The following is a 23,144-nucleotide window of genomic DNA, read 5'->3' as shown; positions in this document are numbered from 1 at the left end:
CACGTCATTTTAGTAAATCAGATGGCTAAAAACGTGGTCAGAGGGGTAGATTTTAAGGAGCTGTTTAAGAAAGGAAAGCAAGGCTTGTGCGGGAGAGGGGTTGGGAGGGTGAGGAGAGAGGGGGACAGGGAGAGGTTTAGGGAGGAGATTCTAGAACTTAGGGACTTGGCAGTTGAAGGTTCAGCCACCAGTGATGGAATAATTAAAGTTGAGGACACGAAGAATGAAGTCACGCAAGAAGATGAAATGTTTTGAGGCAGTCGGCGTGAGATGAGAAAGAGGGAAATGTGACCACAATGGCCTCACTATTGCCACTAACAATAGCAAGAGCAAAGAGAGATCGCACCCAATTGTTATAATTCCCTGCATAATATCAAAGCTATTCAACTTGTTACAAATAATAGTCCTCACCCTTAGATACGGCAGAATGTTTGTACATGAAAAACATTCCCAAATACTGGTGGCACGATTCTCCGATCGCAGTGTCCGTGCCATCGTGAAACAGCCCCCACAGGGAGCCAGCACGGCGCTAGAGCGGTTCACACCGCTCCAGCCTCACTTCCTGGCGCGCACTGGGGGCGGCGCCAACTCACGCATGCGCAGTGGCGACGCACCAACCCACGCAAGCGCGGTGGCTTTACGGAACGCGCTGGCCCCGACACAACATGGCGCGGCCGTTCTGGGGCCAGATGCGCAACAAAGTAGGCCCGGGGGGGAGGGGCCGGCCCGCCGATCGGTGGGCCCCGATCACGGGCCAGACCCCATCGGAGGCCCCCCCCCCCCGGGCACGGAGCCCCCCTCCCCTTCCACAGGCCGCCCCCCGACCCTTCGCGCAGAGTTCCCACCAGCAGCGACCAGGTGTGGACGGCACCGGCGGGACTCTGCTTTTTCCGCGCGGCCGCTCGGCCCATCCGGGCCGGAGAATCGGCGGCCCGACCTCGTACAGCGGCCCGTGACCGGCACCCTGCCGCGCAAATGCCGCCGACTCTCCGCACCTTGGAGAATCGCGCGCCGGCGTCGGGGCAGCGCGGTGGCGGCGATTCTCTGGCCGGGCGCGGGGCTGGGAGAATCGCGCCCTGGATTCTCTGGTTCGCCAGCCGCATGTTTCTCGGTGGCGCACCCATCGCTGGCGGCTGGATTCTTTCTTCCCTCCTCTTGTCAATGGGGGTTTTCCCACTGAAGGCAACCCTTGTCACCGGGAAACCCGCGGGCGCGGGTGGGGGGTGGGGGGCTGCTGCCAACGGGAAAAGTGAATCGCGGGGGCCATTGATTCCGGCCACTATTTCTAATGGACAAAGTCAGATATTAACCGCAGGGGCACTATTTTTAAAGTGACAATAGCTTTCACCAGCATATTGCCTTGGTTAAAAAGCTCCCAAGGTGCTTCACACAAATGTTGACACCATATGTGAAATTTTAGCAAGAATAAAAAGGAAGAATAAAAACGTTTATTGTCTAAATGGTGAGGGATTGCAAAGTTCGAAGGTGTAGAGAGATCTGGGTGCCCTGGCATATAAGGAATGTTATAGTTTATTGTGAGGGGGATTGATTACAAATGTAGGGCAGTAATGCTTCAGTTGTAAAGGCCATTGGTGAGACCACACCTGGAGTATTGCGTCCAATAATGAAGCTCTTTCTTTCAGGTAAAATGGAAACGTGTTAGAAGTAGTTGAGAGGAGGTTTACCAGACTAGTAACCAGGAATGGGTGGGTTGTCTTACAGGGAAAGGTTGGCAAGGTTAGATTTGCATCCCAACAGAGTTTAGAAGAGTAAGAGGTGACTTGATCGAAACCTTTAAGATCCTGAGGGGTGTTGACAAGGTGGATGTGGAGAGGATGTTCCCTCTTGTGGGAGAATCTAGAACGTGGGTCGCTGTTTAAAAATAAGGGGTCACCCATTTCGGACAGAAATGGGGAGAAATGTTTTAGTTCAGCAGGTCGTGGGTCTCTGGAACTCACTTCCTCAAAAGGCAGTGGAAGTAGAGCCTTAGCATATTTTTTAAGCAGAGCTGGATAGGTCTTGCTTAACAAGGGGATAGAAGATTATCGGGGGTAGACAGGAATGTGGGGTTGAAGTTGCATTCAGACCAGCCATGATCTTATTGGATCACAGAGCTGGCTCGAGGGGCCGAGTGGTCTACTCCTGCCCCTGATCCGCATGTCTGTAGGTCAAGAAAAAAAGAGTTAAAGGGTTGTAGCGCACAAAGACTCCATGAGACGAATAGAGTGAAGTCGATGAGGCTTTATTAAGCGTGTCTGTTCCCCAGCAGCTCGATAGTAAACTGGCCTGCGGGGGAAGACTCCGGCTTCTTATACTCCGCCTTCAGGGCGGGGCTTGAGGTCATCGGCCAACCAGGACCCGGGATCTGTCAGCCAATGACATTAGGGCTTCCAGTCCCACATGACCCCCAATACATACTACCACAAGGGTTAATTGAAAGTTTAAATGAGAGAGGGTTTAAGAAGGACTATCTTCAGGTTACTTGAGCTCAGCTGCAAGATACAGGAGGCTTCATGAGAATGTTAAGGTTAAGTTATATCTGAGGTAAAGTTGCCACAGTCCCAGGTGACTATGGGCTGCTTTCCCCTTTGAGGGGGAGAGCTGACTGGTGGTGATTTAACCTGAGGGTCACCGCACCTCAGGCGAGGGGCAAGGTTGAGAAGGCGGAGCCTTCGTGAATAACCTCAACGGTACGGGGATTGAACCCACGCTGCTGGCCTTGCTCTGCATCACAAACCGGCTGTCCAGCCAACTGAGCTAAACCGGCCCCATTGTCTGAGGTAAGCTGTTGGTGTCAGCCATAGTTCAGTTGGTAATCCCCCTGCCTCTGTGTCAGATAGTTCTTATTTCAAGTCCCCCTTCAGGACAAAGTTTAAATCTGTTCTTCAAGCGTGGTGCTGAAGGAATGCTGCACTGGTCCTCTCAATGTATCGGCTTTGAAAATGGGTAGCTGGAGTTATTGCCAATGTCCTGGTCATCCCTCAATCAACATCACAAAAACAGACAAATCAAAGTTTGGTGGCACAGTGGTTAACACTGCTGCCTCACAGCGCTAGGGACCCGGATTCGATTCCAGCCTTGGCTGACTGTCTGTGTGGAGTTTGCACGTTCTCCCCGTGTCTGCGTGGGTTTCCTCCGAGTGCTCTGGCTTCCTCCCACAGCTCAAAGATGTGCAGGTTAGGCGGATTAGCCATGCTAAATTGCATCCTAGTGTCCATAGATGTGCAGGTTAGGTGGATTATGGGGATCGAGCGGGGGAGTGGGCCACGTTAGGGTGCTCATTTGGAGGGTCAGTGCAGGCTCGATGGGCTGACTGACCTCCTTTTGCACCATAGGGATTCTATGGAACCTATAAAGCAAAATACTGCGGACCCTGGAGATCTGAAATAAGATCAGACAGTGCTGGAGAAACTCAACAGGTCGGGCAGCATCTGTGGAGAGAGAAACAGAGTTAGTGTTTCGAATCCAATATGACTCTTCAGAACTCCAAAAAAGAGTTCCGAGGAAAAGCCATATGATGTTCAAAATGGTGACTCCCTTTGTTCCTGCACAGATGCTGCCTGACCTGCTGGGTTTTTCCAACACTTTCTGACTTCATTTCACTGAAGTAGATTACCTGCTCAATGTCGCATTGCTGTCTGTGGGATCTTGCTGCGTCAAGGTTGGCTGCTGCGTTTCCTACATTGCAGCTGTGACTACAAATCAAAAGTACTTTCCGACTTTCAGAATGTCATGAAAGGTGCTACATACATGCAAATCGTCCTGTCAATATCTTCAGGCAGAATTCCTGATTGCTAGTTGAATCAAGATCGATTTTACCATAGTATGCTGTTACAAGTGCGGTGCCGCATGGTAGCACAGTGGTTAGCACTGTGGTCCCAGGTTCGAATCCCGGAGCCTGCACATTCTCCCCCTGTCTGCGTGGGTTTCCTCCGGGTGCTCCGGTTTCCTCCCACAGTCCAAAGATGTGCAGGTTAGGTGTATTGGTCATTCTAAATTGCCCTTAGTGTCCAAAAAAGTTAGGTGGAGTTACTGGGTTACGGGGATAAAGGGGATAGGGTGGAGTCATGGGGTTTAGGTAGGGTGCTCTTTCCAAGGGCAGGTGCAGACTTGTGGGCTGAATGGCCTCCTTCTGCACTGTAAATTTTATTCTGTGAATTGATCTATTCTCACTGGCCATACCGAGCAAACCAGTTCATACACCTCTTGAAGAAAGGAGCGCCAAACCTTGTTCTTGGGGTTTGAAAGGAAGTTCCAACTAAAAAAAGTAAAAACCCAAACTTTGTTTGAAAATAAATGTTTAGGATTCTATTCATGAAGACAGTCGAATCATGCCGTTAGCTTTAAAAGCTGAGAAAATTATGCACCATGTCCTTTGACAAGAAGGACATCATTACTGGATTATTCAGCGGACCATTTTATCACAAGCATATACAATCACGCAAAACACAAAATGAGAGAAGTCCAACTCATTAATTTGTTTGAACACACTCTATATAATCTCCAACCTCGTTATCAATTTGTCAATTAAAATTTTTAAATGTCAAGACAAATATTGATTTGACAGTAATAAGACTATCACTAACGTTTGAGAAGCTTTGTTGTTCTAATAGTTCTATGCTTTAATTTTGCAAGCGTATTAAATTAAACAGCCAGATTCATTTTGAAAGCCCCAAATTATGTCTACTTAATTGCTCCGTCGCCCCAATGGAAAAATAATTCATTCACCGGCCCTTATTTCCTTGCAGCTTGGAAATGGAACGTAGAAAATAAGAAACCAAAGAGAAAATGCTGGAAATCTCAGCAGGTCTGGCAGCATCTGTAGAGAGAGAAAAGAGCTAACGTTTCGAGGCCAGATAACCTAAAGCTAAAAGACAGAGAAAGTGGGAAATATTTATACTGTGGAGTGAGAGAATGAAAGATGAGTCATAGCCACAGAAACCCAGGGAACAGGGTCCCCAGCGGCCACGCTGAGTTCCCGACGATGAGACCACATGTGTCCCATGCTGCCGGGAACTCGGCCGGTCGGGGACGGAGCATCGGGAGGCCTGAGGCCGTCGGTACGGCGCGCGGCGTCGGTGACCGGAAAATCCAGCCCCTGGGATCTGCAAGGACAAAAAAAATGAAAACCATTTCATATACCGACAAAGAACCTGCTGACGTAACTAAAGCCAAACCTCACCCGCTGCCTCTCGACTGTTGTCTGTTTGCTCCAGGTGACCCAAAGAAAGTTACTTCAATCCGGGTGCATATTCGAGTTCTCGATGACAACGACCACGCTCCGGCATTCCCGATTCCTTACAAAACGTTTGTGTGTGAAAACGCAAAGCCCGGCCAGGTAAGAATTCCCAGAAATTGGGACATTGTCCCGGCTGCCATTGTGGCGAAGCATTGCTGCTTGCTGCGCTTGCCAGGAGCTCGTCCATTGCTTTGATGCGGTGAGGCGTTGCTCCTCCTGAAAGAATTGGGGCGAGATTCTCCGAACCCCCCGCCGGGTCGGAGAATCGCCGGGGGCTGGCGTGAATCCCGCCGCCGCCGGTTGCCGAATTCTCCTGCACCGGATATTCGGCGGGGGGCGGGAATCGCGCCGCGCCGGTTGTCGGGCCCCCCCCCCCGCGATTCTCCGGCCCGGATGGGCCAAAGTCCCGCCGCTAAAATGCCTGTCCCGCCGGCGTAGATTAAACCAACTACCTTATCGGCGGGACAAGGCGGCGCAGGCGGACTCCGGGGTCCTGGGGGGGCGCGCGGGGCGATCTGGCCCCGGGTGTTGCCCCCACGGTGGCCTGGCCCGCGATCGGGGCCCACCGATCCGCGGGCGGGCCTGTGCCGTGGGGGCACTCTTTTCCTTCCGTCTTCACCACGTACTCCACCATGGCGGAGGCGGAAGAGACTCCCTCCACTGCGCATGCGCGGGGATGCCGTCAGCGGCCGCAACGCTCCCGCGCATGCGCCGCCCGGAGATGTCATTTCCGCGCCAGCTGGTGGGGCACCAAAGGCCTTGTCCGCCAGCTGGCGGGGCGGAAATCCGTCCGGCGCGGGTCTAGCCGCTTAAGGTTGGGGCTCGGCCCCCCACGATGCGGAGCATTCTGCACCTTTGGGGCGGCGCGACGCCCGACTGATTTGCGCCGTTTTGGGCGCCAGTCGGCGGACATCGCGCCGATACCGGAGAATTTCGCCCCTGCTCTTTCTAATGGACGACAGCTTTCAGCAATAGCGCGTCTAAAACTGAAACTGTGGCCAGGGCCTAACCTCGCAGACTTCGGAACCTTGTTGCCATGGGGAAAATGGGCATGAGAAGCCTGGGCTTCGGGGGGGGGGGGGGGGGGGGGGGGGGGGGACCAGAAGAAAAAGAACATAAAATTGAAAATGAAAGGTCAAAGTAAAACTTTTCTGGCACGGTCTTGTGTACCATAAGATGGAACTCCAGTAGTACTGCTGCCCGTGTGCCTGATTTTTACAGGGGCCGAAGCAACTTTTAACGGGTTTAACCTTCTGGGTCACCCGGCTGTGATTTTCCCCCAGTTGGATAATTAATAGCCGAGGGAGGGCTCACTGGACAAGTAAAGATTTCCAGCGGACACTCGGAGATGGAGGGCCAGAAGACACCCTCCAGCTGAAGCAGCAAGGAATGTAAGCGTTGAGAGAGAGAGAAGGGACACCTCCATTTTGGAGAAACCCTTCCAGCTGGGCAGTCAGCCATTATGGCTGGAGTCAGCTTTATAAGCCCACCAGGAGCACTGGTTTCCCCTGTTTGCTGCTGGGAAAACACTGCCAAACATCTGGCCAGCGCGCCACCACCTGGGTAGATTGGGAGACGGACTGGAAACTACAACAATGAGCCTTAATAAGCTATCGACTGCTGGAATCCACCGCTTTGGGCCGGTAGCCCGGCCTCCGCAGAATCCATAGAATCCCTACAGTGCAAAAGGAGGCCAATCGGCCCATCGAGTCTGCACCAACCCTCTGAAAGAGCATCCTACCTCGGCCCACTCCCCCACCCCATCACCGTAACCCCCTAATCTGCACACTTTTGGACCCGAAGGGGTAATTTTGGCATGGCCAATCCACCTAACCTGGAGTCCGTTGGATTGTGGGAGGAAACCGGAGCACCCAGAAGTAGACATGGGGGAATTCCCAGGGGGACGGCCAAGGGGAGGGATGGAGCTGGGAAAATGGAATGCCGGCTGGACACACAAAGTCCAGATTCGTCCAAAAAAGTTTCAATTTTGCTCCGTTGTTTAACGGCATACCAAGTGAGATTATCTAGCAGGCAACACAGAATGACAAAGGACCGTAGAAACCCACTAACTAACATACAGCTGCAAAAATTCCAATTTATCGCCTGAGATGGTATGTGTCTCTGAAAACTTTCACTGCTACTCTCTGTCCCACCTCAGAAGTTACGCTTTCAATCTTTTATAAAAAGGGGGTTGAAAAGTACGAGAAGGAAAAGAAAAGAAGAGACCAATGAAAATTTATTATATGTGTAGTGAGTTGTTATGCTCTGGAGTGCACGGTTTGGGAGCTAATGGTAACGGCTCAAAAGGGACATGGATATTCACTTAAAAATAGGAAACATTTGCAGGAGTGAGTAAGGGAAAGGGACTAATTGGACAGCTCTCTCAGAGACTAGAGCAACACATGATGGACTGAATGGCCTCCCTGCTGTTCTTGCGAATATCTAGTGTGTGGTTCCTGTGTTTCAGAATTTTGTTTTTTAGTTTTGTGAAATTTAATCGTAGAACATGCAATTCAAGCACGCTTGGAGCCCCTTAGGGTGGAGTTACAGGGTGGGGGGGGGGGGGGTTTGGCCTCGGCAGGGTGGTCTTTTGAAATGTTGTGCAGACTCGATGGACCGAATGACTTCCCCTTTGCACTGTAGGAATTCTATGAATTTGCTCAGATTTAGAGATTAGCAGAATACCTCAAGAAATGACAGTTCTAAAAACGACTTAGATTTTTTTAATGCAGTCAGAACAGCAAAGATAGAGCGATAAAACAACAGATGGGCTGTTCTTAGCTGAAGAGATATATATAAATGTCTGTAAATCGTGCCATAATGGCAGTCTCGAGGGATGTTTTTATTTGGGAGCTGGAGCTAAATTTGTTTAAAAGTATTCAATCAACCTTGAAAGGTTGTAAAATCCATTTACTTCATTGTGAATGAGGAATAATAAACTTACAGGTAAGTTAGGGGACATCCCAAAGCAGGCAACCTCATCATGGAGATAAGTGGAGTTTAGGAAGGTTCTCTGGTGTCAGTTTATCTGGATATTTGCTGGGAAGGACTTTTAGTGTTGTGGTTTGGCCCTTGTGTGGTTTGCAGCTCACTAAAGGAAGATAGCCGAAGGAAATCGCAGACCTGCTCTATGAGTGGAGTAAACGCTAACTTCACCATTGAAGTGGAGATGCCGGCGTTGGACTGGGGTGAGCACAGTAAGAAGTCTTACAACACCAGGTTAAAGTCCAACGGGTTTGTTTCAAATCACGAGCTTTCGGAGCGCTGCTCCTTCCTCAGGTTTCATGATTTGAAACGAACCTGTTGGACTTTAACCTGGTGTTGTAAGATGTCTTACTGTCCATCATTGAATGCGTGGAAGGCAGGGGAGGCTTAATCTTAGTTTGAATCTCGTGAAGGAACACAAGCTGGAAGATTGTCTTGTTTGAAGCTAGAAACGTAGAAACTAGGAGTAGGAGTAGACCTATTTGCCCTTCAAGCCTGCTCTACCATTCAATATGTTCATAGATGATCTTCTATCTCAAAGCCATATTATCCCTGTACCCCTTGACGCCATTAAAATCTTATTAAAAAATCTATCCTTTTCTTGAATATATTTGGTGACTTGTCCTCCACAGTGTTCTGTGGTAGAGGATTCCATCGGTTCACTACCCTTCGAGGGAAGACGTGTTTCCTCATCTCCGTTTTAAGTGGTCTACCCTGTATCCTGAGACTGTGCGCTCTGGTTCTACATTCCCCAACCAGGGAAACCATCCTCCCTGCGCCTAGTCTGTCCAATCCTGTTATAATTTCACATGTTTCAATTAGACCTCCTCTCGGTCTTCGATACATCAGTGAATACAGACCCACTCCATTCAATCCCTCCTCAAAGGACAGTTCCACCAACCCTGGTATTAGCCTAGTGAACCTCCGCTGCACTCCCTCTATGGCAAATATATCCTTTCTCAGGTAGGGAGACCAAAACCGGACACAATACTCCAGGTGTGGTATCATCAAGGCCCTGTACAACTGCAGTAAGATACCCTTGCTCTTGTGCTCAAATCCTCTTGCAATAAAGGCCAACATACCATCTGCCTTCCTGACTGCTTGCTGCACCTGCCTCTCCACTTACATATCCCTTTGTACATCCACACTTCCCAATGTATCGCCATTTAAATAATACTGTTTTTCGCACTGAAGTTTGTAACTTCACATTCACGTTGCGACTGCTGAGGCATTGCTCTGAGGGATTGCCGGGACTCTGTGGAGCATGTGCCTGCTGTCCTCTCTTAGAATGAGAGCACAGGGCCACCTACCCCTGCCACTCTGCCCGTGGCCCTGTCGCTGCCTGTCAGCCAGCCTGCGGACTGGCATTCAGGAAATGTTTTAAGGCCAAGCAGCTGATGTTTGCACTGAATATTGGACCGTTTGGTTGGAATCATAGAATTTACAGTACAGAAGGAGGCCATTCGGCCCATCGCGTCTGCACCGGCCCTTGGAAAGTGCACCCTACCCAGGCCCACTTCGCCACCCTAGCCCCATAACCCAGCAACCCCACCCAACACTAAGGGCAATTTTGGAGACTAAGGGCAATTTAGCATGGCCAATCCACCTAACCTGCACATCTTTGGACTGTGGGAGGAAACCGGAGCACCCGGAGGAAACCCACGCAGACACGGGGAGAATGTGCAGACTCCGCACAGACAGTGACCCGAGCCGGGAATCGAACCTGTGACCCTGGAGCTGTGAAACAATTTTGCTAACCACTATGCTACCGTGCTGCCCTTTTAAAACACAGTCATGGTTGTTTTATAATGGCTTTTATGTCAATATTGTGGGCTAAGGAGACAGCATGGGTGGTCAGTGTAGAGGGAGGGTAAGGTTTCTGTTGAATGGAGATTTAAGATTATAAAAACGTGGAACATTCGAACAGGACGAGATCGGGTAGATGCAGGAAGGATGTTCCCGATTGTGGGGGTGTTCAGAACCAGGGGCGTCATTCTCCGAGCCCCCGCCGGGTCGGAGAATGGCCGTAGGCCGCCGTGAATCCCGCCCCCGCCCCCGCCGAAGTCTCCGGTACCGGAGATTGGGCAGGGGCGGGAATCGGGCCGCGCCGGTTGGCGGGACCCCCCGCTGGATTCTCCGGCCCGGATGGGCCGAAGTCCCGCCCAGAAATTGCCTGTCCTGCCGGCGTAAATCAAACCTGGTATTTGCCGGCGGGACCAGGCGGCGTGGGCGGGCTCCGGGGTCCTGGGGGGGGGGGCACGGGGCGATCTGACCCCGGGGGGTGCCGCCACGGTGGCCTAGCCCGCGATCGGGGCCCACCGATCCGCGGGCGGGCCTATGCTGTGGGGGCACTCTTTCTCTTCCGCCTCCACTACGGCCTCCACCATGGCGGAGGCGGAAGTGACTCTCCCCACTGCGCATGCGCGGGAAACTGACAGCGGCCGCTGACGCTCCCGCGCATGCGCCGGGAAACTGTCAGCGGCCGCTGTCGCTCCCGCGCATGCGCCGCATTTCCGCGCCAGCTGGCGGGGCAACAAACGCCATTTCCGCCAGCTGGCGGGGCGGAAATTCCTCCGGCGTCGGCCTAGCCCCTCAATGTTGGGTCTAGGCCGCCAAAGATGCGGAGCATTCCGCACATTTGGGCCGGCGCGATGCCCGTCTGATTGGCGCCTTGTTTGGCGCCAGTCGGCGGACATCGCGCCGCTGGGGGAGAATTTCGCCCCAGGAGTCATTGTCGAAGGATCTGGGGCAAACCTTCCAGGGCTGGGAATAGGGGACATTTGTTCACCCAGATTGTGATGAGTCTATGGAATTTGTTACCACAGGAAGCGATTGAGGTTAAAACACTGTGGGGGCCACTCAGTAGACTGAAGTTAAATTCTGCTTAACGGTACGTTTGCCAAGGTGTTTCTCGGTGGCTGCAGGGCCGGGAAGCTCTCCACCAGCGGCACTTTGCCGGGTTTTTTTGTGGCCTCCAGGAGATTCTCTCCATCGAGGCCGAACTTGAGCTGATCTCACCCGTAGGAAAGGCTCCTCGCAGACTGGGGCAGATACAGCCCATGGTCTTTTCCTTCTCTCCTCCCTCCTCCTCCGTCGGCCCGCTCCTGAGCGACTTACCATGTCTTCGGCGACAAAGGCTCTTCAGTCATGATGACGAGGTTGTCAAGGATTGTGACACAGTTACAGTTGAATGTTGCAGGAACGTTGCTTCAGCACTCCATTAGCCTGTGTGCTGAATTTTCACATGACAGTATGGTTCTCACTGTACACATGCTGTCCACATGTGGTGTGGTTATGCATCAGGATGATGAGCCAGGTGTAAAATGCCCTGCAGCCACCCTCTGGTTTGATGTGGCGGGTTATATAACTGAGGGCACAGTGGACTACGCAGATTGGATGCATCGTGACTGTATCCAGGACAGCGGGCATTCATGTCGGGAACGTATTGATATCATGGTTGTGTTGTAATTCACCGAGTGAAGTCTATAAGTGAATGTTAGAGTCGGGTGACCCCTCAGAATGGCTGGAGGATGCTGACCAAGAGAGGTTGCTCGTGCATGATCTTACTGTTATTCATCTCTTGTTTTGTATATAGTTTACCCACTGCTATTGTCAATAAATCTGGGGGGCAGCACAGTAGCATAGTGGTTAGCACAGTTGCTTCACAGCTCCAGGGTTCCAGGTTCGATTCCCGGCTGGGGTCACTGTCTGTGTGGAGTCAGCATGTTCTCCCCATGTGTGCGTGGGTTTCCTCCGGCTGCTCCGGTTTCCTCCCACAGTCCAAAGGTGAGCAGGTTAGGTGGATTGGCCATGCTAAAAATTGCCCTTGGTGTCCAAAAACGTTAGGTGGTGTTACTGGGTTACGGGGATAAAGGAATAGGGTAGAGGCATGGAGCTTAAGTGGGGTGCTCTTTCCAAGGGCCGGTACAGACTCAATGGGCTGAATGACCGCCTTCTGCACTGTAAATTCGGTAAAATCGTTTATAGCTTTAGCTACAAGTGTTCTTGTAATATAAATCAGGCCATCCGACAAGAACAATTCAGGGAGTGGGCAGGAATATAGAGGTGATGCCTACAATCGGCCGCGGTTGTATTGATTGGCGGAGTTTGCTCATGGACTCTGTGGCCAACTCCTGCTGCTATTTCTCCTATTGTTCTGATCTTATTCGTCTGCGCGATACGTGAAGCATGGTTGAACACCAACCGCACATTTGGGGAATAGAACCCTTGGCGGTGCACCTCTGCATTTAGATGTGGTGCCCATAAAGGCATGTGTGCACAGGCGGTGGAACCTGGCACCATGATGAAGTCCACTCCCTTGGCAAAGGGACCAGCCTACCCAGGTTGCCATCTGATGGCAGCCACACCAGAAGTGTTTGCGTTTGGTGCGGAAACCAGTTTGGAGCCAAAACGCCACCCTTGGCACGGAAATATCCAGTGCCGCGTAACTAAACATTGCTGGCCATTATTCTAAAATCAGCTTTACTCTCCCTGATCTCGATAAGCTGCCCTTCCCCAGGGCATGAGCAATGGCAGAAGAACCACCATCTTTCCCAAGTGTTTTCTTGGCAACCGGAGCTCTGAATTCCACCCCCCCACCCCCCCCACCCCACCCCCCCCCCACCCTCGCGGGCGAGTATCTGAGCAAAGGCTTTGCAAGAGACACAATAAAGTGCAGCTCCATCCTGACAGCTAAGCATCACAGCTGTGCTCCGGACCCCAGTCTGCCAATCAGCTCGTGTTACAGTGAAGGGTAAGGTGATATCTGTGAATTCTGTTTTCTGACTGATCTCAAATCTTTCCTACTTTAGCTCATTCAAACCATCGGCGCAGTGGACGAGGATGAGGCAGTGGAGGGACATCACTTTTACTTTACCTTGGCGTCAGATGCTGCCAGTAATCCCAATTTTACAGTTAGGGATAATAAAGGTAGGACACCAGGGGCGTGCCATAGTAAATGGGCTTTCATCCATCGCAGACACTCCCCGATGATCCCTGCAGTGTGCGAGATTGAACTTCAGATGCTAACTGGCTTTTGCACCTTATCGACACGCGCTCCGATGTATGGTAGACAATAACTGCGAAGGATGCTGCAGCCACAGTGGCCACAAATGTTCTCATTACTGCAGCAGCAGCAGTCGCAACTGTTGGCTGTTCACCGGTCGAAAAGAATAAACTATTTGCCGCCCCCTGGAACACTGTAGATCACCAGAGTACTAGCGGCTCCAGGGAACTTCCTGGCTCTCAGCTCACTGTAAAAACCTTTGCTGTTTAAGTGCGGCCAATCCATCCGAATGTCAGTTGGAACAAGATTTAATTTGCTGTGTACATGTTGTGGTGCACATCTCCACTGAACAATCCCAGTGCTCAGTCCAAATTCATCAGACAATGTCAACTGAGTACTCCTTTATCTCTCCCATTCTCTCGCGCTTTCTCTTTCGCTCTTCCCATCACCTGCTCTCTTTCCCTCTTAATCTCTCCCTTTCCCTCTTTCTTTCTCTCTCTCTTTCTGTCTCCCTCTTTCACTCATTCTTTCTCTCTTTCCCCCTTTCGTTCCCTCTGTCTCTCTCTCTCTCTCTTTCCTGCCCATACAAACAGACAAATTAAGAGGGGGTAGGCAGAATGTGGGGGTCAGGCCACAGCCAGATCAGCAGCGACCTTATCGATCGGCGGGGCAGGCTTGAAGGGCAGAATGGGCCTTCAGAACGTCATGGTGAATTGCCTTCGTAAAAAAATCAGGGGTAGGCCATTTTGTCCGTCAACCTACTCCACCAATCAATATGATTATGGCTGATCTGATTCAGAACAAAGAACAAAGAAAAGTACAGCACAGGAACAGGCCCTTCGGCCCTCCAAGCCTACGCCGACCATGCTGCCCGTCTGAACTAAAATCTTCGACACTTCCGGGGTCCGTATCCCTCTATTCCCATCCTATTCATGTATTTGTCAAGATGCCCCTTAAACGTCACTATCGTCCCTGCTTCCACCACCTCCTCTGGCAGCGAGTTCCAGGCACCCACTACCCTCTGTGTAAAAAAACTTGCCTCGTACATCTCCTCTAAACCTTGCCCCTCGCACCTTAAACCTATTGTGGCCTAATCTCCACATTCTGCCGCCCCTCCCCTGCATTGATAATCTCTCTGTCTTTGTTTCGATCTCTTTTTCTGCCTCTTTTCAGGATGAAAAGTCATAGAGCAAGTGAGCGAAGACACACCCCTGTTTTGTCAACAAAAGGCCCACAGATGACGTAGACCATAAGAACATAAGACATAGGAGCAGAATTGGGCCACTCGGCCCATCGAGCCTGCTCCGCCATTCAATCATGGCTGATTTGTTTCTCATTCCCATTCTCCTGCCTTCTCGCCATGTTACTGTTCAATAATTCAGGCCAGTCCATTCCATACTTGGCTGAATGGTGTTGAAAGCCTCCAATGATTTCAGAGTGACTGAAATATGTTAAAAATATGCGACATCTTGGACACTCTATTTCATCAGATGGGGGAAGTACCCACCCATTTATAATCAGTGGAGAAAAAACAACTTGCTCCCAAATGTTCAGTAAGTAAATCAGATGGACAATTTGCTGAATTTCTACCCATGAACGATGTAAAGATGTGACTGAAACTCATACCTCTTTTTCTTAATTCACATGTAAAATAACAGTGTCCATAATGAATTGTATAATTCTGTGCACAATACGATAAACATTAAAGAGAACTGGAAAAGGGCCGCTGATACGATTGGCCTGATCCATGTTTTTAGATCATGTTTAGATTCAGCATGAAGGAATCTGTTCCTGTAATGCAAATAGATTGATGGACATAAAATCAGAAAATGCTGGAAAAGCACAGCAGGCCAGGCAGAGTCGGAGAGAAACAGAGTTAACATTTCGAGCCCAGTGTGACACTTTCTCCAACAGCCACAGTATTTTGCTTTGAAAGCCATGGACAACTTGTGGGCAGCACGGTGGCACCGTGGTTAGCACTGCTGCTAAACAGCTCCAGGGACCCGGGTTCGATCCCAGCCTTGGATGGCTGTCTGTGTGGGTTTCCTCCGGGTGCTCCAGTTTCCTCCCACAGTCCAAAGATGTGCAGAATAGGTGGATTGACCATGCTAAAATTGTGCCTTAGTGTCCAAAGGTGAGCAGCAGTTTAGGTGGGGATAGGGTGTGGGATTGGGCCTCGGTAGGATGTTCTTCCAGAGGGTTCATGCAGACTTGATGGGCCAAAAGGCCACCTCCTGCAGTGTAGGGATTCTATGATTCAATTTGGCACATTGAGATTCGTAACACATCTTATCAGGAGATGAAGATATATCTGGCAACTAATTAGACTGTGTAAAACCTAGCTGGTATTGGAAATAGAATCGCTTACTTGGTGAAATCTATAGCTCTATTAATTAGTCTTTTTAAGTTTGACATAGCAGGATTGATTTAAAAATGTAATTATATCATTTAACCTTTCCTTAATATCATATTAAATATGCAACCCCTTTTTTATGGTCACCCTCACTGAGACCACATTTATTTTTGATCCATTCAGCCAGAATAACCCTTCCTTTCTTCTCAACCTCTTCTTCACTCCCACCCAAATATCAATTCAAACACACTGGGTGGAATTCTCCCCCCTCCCACGCCGGGTGGGAGAATCGCCGGGGCGTCGCGCGTGTCCCACCACGCCGCCCCGACACCCGCACGCGATTCGCCCACCCCCCCAAACCGGCGCGGCAAGAATCACGGAGAATTGCCGCTCGCCGTTTGCAACGGGCAAGGGGCGATTCTCCGGCCCGGATGGGCCGAGTGGCCTGCCCAATACGACGGGTTCCCACCGGCGCCGTCCACACCTGGTCGCTGCCGGCGGGAACAGCACGGGAACACTGCGGGGGGGTGGCCTGTGGGAGGGGGAGGGGGTTTCCTGCACTGGGGGGGGAGCCTCAAATGGGGTCTGATCCACGATCGATGCCCACCAATCGGCGAGCCGGCCTCTCTGAAGGAGGGCCTCCTTTCTTCCGCCGTCCCGCAAGATCCGTCTGACATCTACTTACGCAGCGCCGCCTTTTTGCGGCGCCAATGCCCGGCGCGCGTAAATGACGCGACGCCGCTCCTAGCCCACCGGGGGTGGGGGTGGGGGGGGGGTGGGGGGGGGGCGCGGGGGCTGGGAGCTGGTTCCGACGCCGGAGTGAAACACTCCGGTTTTCACTCCGGCGTCGGCACTTAGACTCCCGATGGGAGAACTGCGCCCGATGTCTCCTGGGTCATCCAGAAATCAATATGATGTGGTAAAGATTTCATTGAGCTTTTCTGCCCTCCCATTAGAACTGGAGTGGAAGCAGCCAATTTTCAGGATGAAAGAATTGAGAACCCTCGCCAGAAATGCTTGGTATATGTGTGTTTTTCTTCAGCCAAGAAAATAAATCTCAACAAAGACAGCGTTGCATGAGAAGATTGGACGAAAACACATTGACCTGAAATGTTAACCCCGTTTCTCTCTCGTCTAAGTGGTTCGATTCTGATTCAAATTGTACTTTGCAACCACAAATCCACTTATTGTGTATCATTGAGTTCAGAGTCTGTGGTGATTGCCCCTTTAAGGGCACCACAGCAGGGTTTAGCTGCAAATGTGTAGCTCTTCAAGGCAGCTGCAAATGAATTATATTTTGATCGACTAATGAAGTGCACGATTGCAGAAACAGACCGTCAGGGAGGGGTATCCGCCGTCCTTACCCGCTCCGGCCGAGGTGAGACCCCAGGTCCACAGCGATGGTTGTTGACTCTTAACTGCGCCCCTCTGAAATGTCCGAGCAAGCCGCACAGCTCAAGGCTGGGCAACAAATGCTGGCCCAGCCAGCGGCTCCCACCTCCCATGAAAGATTTCTAAAAACGTATCAAAACTTTTAATCTTCAGATTGATGGAGACCGGATGAATGACTAAAGATGTGTGTCGGGACCCTGTGGAAGCTCTCAGGTGCAGAGTTCTGTGTGAATTCCCTGGGAAGTTTAAACTTCTGATAGGCCTGGTTCCCCGATCTGCAAATGTCACCAACTCGGAGAATGAATCGGAGACCTTGGACAATTCTAACTTACTTACCCAGACAGTTACCTTGGAAATGTTAGACATACAAATCCTAGTCTAACGCCTGGGTAACGACAAACCAACCCCCCCAATTATCCCCCAAAACTTCCAAACTAGATCCCTGAATACCCAACCAACATCCAGATCACCTTCCCCACACCACCCACCCCCCCGGCAAATACCTAACACCTTGACCCGATAACCCTTCTGACCCAACCCAACATCCCCCGAGCCAAGCTGACAACCCCCGCACCTAGCTGATATCCCACCCAATCCAACTACTCCTTGATCGCAGCTATCAACTCTCTTCCTAACCCCCCTACTCACTTACTCCCTTACTGACTGTTATAACCTGCCTACTTACAATTGGCTGGGGACTAATGACTATCCCACAATCCTATGGGAGTATGAACTTCCCCAATGAGGGGGGCGGAGAAGCTCCTAGTATAAATAAGCTGGCCAGTTCAGGAACCAGCAGGAAGGAGAAGGTAGCAGGGGAAGTTACTGCTACTGTTATATATATATATATATATATATATATTGTTATAGTAAATAAACGTTGTTATTTTGTATCCTTAAAACTCGTGCTGGATTCTTCGTGGCCCTTACAAAACTGGCGACGAAGGTAAAAGTGAATAGCTGTCTACACTGCTGAAGCCACCTCCCTGGATTTTTGTTGGATACAGGTTGGAAGTTGTTTTCTATTATACCATGCCTCTGTACGGACGTTTGGATGTTTTTGATGCTGCGCTGGAAAGCTGGAACCAGTCCACACAACGGATGCGTTACTATTTCCGGGCAAACAATATCACTGAAAACGAGCGCCAGGTGGTCATATTGCTCACCGCCTGCGGGCCGCATACGTTTGGGGTGATTAGGAGCCTTACGTACCCAGCTACGCCGGACATCAAAACGTTTGACGAACTTGTGAATATAGTGGGGCAACACTTTAACCCAACCCCGTCCACGATAGTCCAGCGTTACCGGTTTAATACCGCTGAGAGGACCCCTGGAGAATCCCTTGCCGATTTTTTTATCCAGGCTACGCGGGATTGTGGAATACTGTGACTATGGTGAGACCTTGTCAGAAATGTTACGCGACCGTTTGGTTTGCGGTATTAACAATGCAGCAACCCAGAGAAAGTTGTTAGCGGAGCCAACATTGACTTTTCAACAGGCAATACAAATAGTCTTGTCCCGAGAGAGCGCAGAGCGAGGAGTACAGGAGCTACAGGGAATGGAAGTGCATGCCTTGGGGCGCAACCCTTTCCGCCCAAAAACGTCCCCCCGCACTCCTGCGGTACCTTGGGCGAGGCAAGGACCGGACCGACGCCAGTGGCCATCGGACATTCCTCCCCGAAGGGAGCCTTCTCCAGAGCCAATGGATGAGGAGCCATGTCCGTGTCAAACTTGTAGGCGCCGACCCCGTCGCGGACGGCAGTCCTGGGGACGCCAGAGGCGCCGTCGTTCCGACCGAAACTGGGACAAGCCCAGGGGCCGTAACTGGGACCAGCCCAGAGGCCGTACCTTCCATGTGGATGAACCTGTGGCGACCACTCCTGAGGACGTGGAGACGGAGGACGACTGCCTGCAGTTGCATTGTGTGGCAGCTCCCCGTGTGGCCCCCATTAAGGTGACAGTACGGGTCAATGGCCACCCGCTGGAGGTGGAGTTGGATACTGCCGCAGCGGTCTCCGTGATCGCCCAGATGACATTCGACCGCATCAAGCAGGGTATACAGACCCTTACATTAACTGACTCACAGGCCAGGTTGGCCACCTACACGGGGGAACCACTGGACATTGCAGGAACTACAATGACCCCTGTTGTCTATGGACACCAGGAGGGGCGTTTCCCACTTATCGTAGTGCGTGGCCATGGGCCCAGCCTGTTGGGTCGGGACTGGTTGCGCCATTTGCGGTTGCAATGGCAGCACATCCTCCAAACAGTTTCTGGAGGGTTGACTGAGGTGCTAGGACGATACCCAGAGGTATTCCAGCCTGGTTTGGGGAAAATAAAAGGGGCCGTAGCCCGTATCCAAGTTGAACCAGGAGCCACGCCGCGCTTTTCTGGGCGCGCCCAGTGCCTTACCCTTTGCTCGAGAAGGTAGAAGGGGAGCTCACTCGTTTGGAGAGTTTGGGTATTATCAGGCCCGTCCGTTTTGCTGACTGGGCAGCACCAATTGTACCAGTAATGAAGCCAGATGCCACAGTTCGCTTGTGTGGTGACTATAAACTTACAGTGAATACAGTTTCCCGACTCGGCCGATACCCAATGCCTCGCATAGAGGATCTCTACGCGAAACTTGCAGGTGGACTCTCATTCACAAAATTAGATATGAGTCACACCTACCTGCAGTTGGAGCTGGACCCTGCCTCCCGACCATATGTAACAATTAACACACACCGGGGCCTGTATGAATATACATGGTTGCCCTTTGGAGTATCCTCTGCCTGCGCAATTTTTCAACGTGTTATGGAGGGCATTTTGAGAGGTTTACCACGTGTGGCTGTCTACCTAGATGACGTGTTGATTACAGGGACGTCGGAGCAAGAGCATTTGGAAAATCTGGAGGCTGTCCTTAGACGCCTTTCGGAGGCTGGAGTCCGTCTACGTCACACAAAGTGCGTATTTCAGGCAAAAGAAGTAGTCTACCTAGGTTATCGGGTGGACCGCGAGGGTCTGCACCCCGTCGCAGAGAAGGTGCGTGCAATTCAACATGCCCCCACCCCGACTGACACTTCGCATCTTTGTTCTTTTCTCGGTCTCGTAAACTATTACGGGAAGTTCCTCCCCAATCTGGCAACTACGCTGGCCCCCTTGCACCTGCTGCTAAAGAAAAATCACACCTGGGTTTGGGGTCAGCCGCAAGAAACTGCTTTCCGGCGGGTAAAGCAACAGTTGTCGTCGTCTGGGTTACTAACCGACTATGATCCGGAAAAGCCTTTGCTCGTCACATGTGATGCATCCCCGTATGGTATTGGGGCTGTCCTATCCCACAAGATGGAGAACGGGGCCGAGCGACCGATAGCTTTCGCCTCCCGCACATTGACTGCAGCGGAGAAAAAGTACGCGCAGATCGAGCAGGAGGGCCTGGCAGTGGTTTTCGCGGTGAAACGCTTCCACCAGTATGTGTACGGCCGCCATTTCACTATCGTGACTGATCATAAGCCCCTGCTGGGACTCTTCAGAGAGGATAAGCCAATACCGCCCATTGCTTCTGCACGGATCCAGCGCTGGGCTTTGTTGCTTGCTGCATATGAGTATTCTCTGGAGCACAAACCAGGTACGCAGATAGCAAATGCCGACGCACTGAGCCGATTGCCTTTATCGACCGGCCCCATGTCGACCCCCACGACCAGTGAGGTGGTTGCAACCCTAAATTTTATGGACACCTTGCCTGTCACGGCATCACAGATCCGTGAGTGGACCCAGACGGAGCCAGTCTTGTCAAAGGTTCGGCACATAGTCCTGTATGGTGGGCAGCATAGACAGCTCCCAGGCGAGTTGCGGGCATTTTCCTCCAAGCTGTCAGAGTTCAGCGTGGAAGGTGGCATCCTCTTGTGGGGGACGCGTGTGATTGTCCCGGAAAAAGGCCAGGAGCTGATATTATCAGACTTGCACAATGGGCATCTGGGCGTGACCAAGATGAAAATGTTGGCCCGGAGTTATGTCTGGTGGCCAGGCCGCGACACCGAATTGAGAAGGTGGCCCAAAACTGCTCCATTTGCCAGGAGCATCAGAAGCGTCCGCCGGCCGCGCCCCTACATCACTGGGAATGGCCAGGGCGGCCTTGGGCACGCTTACATGCAGATTTCGCAGGCCCTTTTCAGGGATCCATGTTCCTTCTACTAATTGACGCCCAGTCCAAATGGCTGGAGGTGCATAAGATGCAGGAGACAACGTCCTGCGCAACAATTGAAAAGATGCGTTTATCATTTAGTACGCATGGCCTCCCCGAGGTGCTGGTCACGGATAATGGCACTCCATTCACGAGTGAGGAGTTTGCTAGGTTTACAAAGATGAACAGCATCTGCCATATCCGCACTGCCCCTTACCACCCGGCTTCAAATGGGTTGGCAGAGCGTGCAGTGCAAACATTCAAAAGAGGCCTAAAGAAGCAGTCTTCCGGATCAATGGACACGAGACTGGCTCGCTTTTTGTTTACGTACAGGACCACCCCCCCCATACAGTGACTGGGATAGCTCCTGCAGAACTCCTAGTGGGCCGAAGACTTCGCACCCGCCTTAGTATGGTCTTCCCGGACATTGGCGCAAAAGTACGCCGCACACAAGAACGGCAGGGACAGGGATTGTCTCGGCATCGGCCGATTCGGCAGTTTGCGCCCGGTGACCCAGTATTCGTGCGGAATTTTGCTGGTGGTGCCCAATGGGTTCCTGGTGTAATCTTTCGCCAAACGGGCCCTATATCCTACCAAGTGCAAGCCCAGGGTCGTCTCCAGCGAAAACATGTAGACCACGTCCGGTCCAGAAGATCATCCCCTCAAAAGATTCCCCGCCCCCGGAGCTCATTTCAACAGCCGCAAAGGCCAGAGACAAGGGAAGGTAGTCCTCAAAATCTTCCACTGGTGCCTCACTCGATGCCTGCGCAGGTCATTACGGGACCGAATGGAGATAGAGACGCTGACATGACGGAGGCAGCAGACTCTGACTCCGAGATGGAGACACAGGATGAATCAGAGGAGGAATCTTCGGGTCCACAGGCCGTGGATGTACAACCGCGCCGTTCATCACGGAAGCGCCGGTCTCCGTCTCGTTACACGCCGCCTGATCCAGCGCCGCGTGCAAATGGCGTCCGGCCTGCGGCCAAACGAGTTCGACGCCTTCCTTCGCCAGGGTCTTCGGTGGATTCCTTGGACTTTGGGGGGGGAGGGATGTTATAACCTGCCTACTTACGATTGGCTGGGGACTAATGACTATCCCACAATCCTATGGGAGTATGAACTTCCCCAATGAGGGGGGCGGAGAAACTCCTAGTATAAATAAGCTGGCCAGTTCAGGAACCAGCAGGAAGGAGAAGGTAGCAAGGGAACTTACTGCTGCTGTTATATATATATATTGTTATAGTAAATAAACGTTATTTTGTATCCTTAAAACTCGTGCTGGATTCTTCGTGGCCCTTACAAAACTGACCTCACCCACCGACCCATCTCATCCACCTACCCACCGATTGGCTTACACGGCACCTTTATTTAAATTTATCGTTGGGATGTGGGCTTGACTGGTTAGATCAGTGTTTATTGCCCATCCCTAACTGCCCTGGAAAAGGTGTCAGTAAATTGCCTTCTCGGGACACTGCAGTCCATGGGGTGTAGGTACACCCACAGTGCTGTTGGGAGGGTGATCCAGGTGTTTGACCCACACACTAACCCACCTCGCCAACGTCCCACCTCACCCACCAACTAACCTACCCCCTACCCATTTACCCACTTCAACACCTTCAACACTTCCTACCCAACTACTCGCCCACCTTATCTACCCATTCACTCACGCCTCTATTCATTAAGGTTCAAACTAGATCTTTGAACTTACCCTCCGGCAGCTGGTGCTGTAAAATGCAGCCGTTTCCTGCCATCCCCAGACTCTCTTTTGCTCCGACAGAGTTCCTGGAGGGATGCTGCACTGAGCCTTTCAATGGAAGCCGGAATCGGAAGATCCCGGTTGAAATACGCAGTAGTGTCGAGTCAGGAGAATATACGAGCAAAGAGGCAACTTGACCATCATTGGTGCTGCTTGGAAGGGCAGAGCCTTTGGGTGGGATTCTCCATCCTGCCGGACTCGTATTCTGGCGCGGCGTACCCCCGCCGGCAGCAGGATCCTACATCCCGG

General features: G+C 51.6%; 1 protein-coding gene across 1 annotated transcript in view; it reads left to right on the top strand.

Moving 5' to 3' along the window:
• Positions 1-23,144, top strand: part of LOC140385855 (cadherin-7-like) — a 141,601-nt gene that overhangs the window by 102,908 nt on the left and 15,549 nt on the right. Inside the window, exons 9-10 of the mRNA XM_072468448.1 lie at positions 5,217-5,338; positions 13,036-13,153. Of these exons, the coding sequence (XP_072324549.1) occupies positions 5,217-5,338; positions 13,036-13,153 (240 nt within the window). The remainder of the gene's footprint in view (positions 1-5,216; positions 5,339-13,035; positions 13,154-23,144) is intronic.

This window comes from Scyliorhinus torazame, chromosome 11 (genome assembly GCF_047496885.1).
Source record: "Scyliorhinus torazame isolate Kashiwa2021f chromosome 11, sScyTor2.1, whole genome shotgun sequence".
In the NCBI taxonomy this organism is placed as follows: Eukaryota; Metazoa; Chordata; class Chondrichthyes; order Carcharhiniformes; family Scyliorhinidae; genus Scyliorhinus; species Scyliorhinus torazame.
Note: the sequence above shows the minus strand (reverse complement) of the source record. Positions and strands in the feature narration are given on the sequence as shown.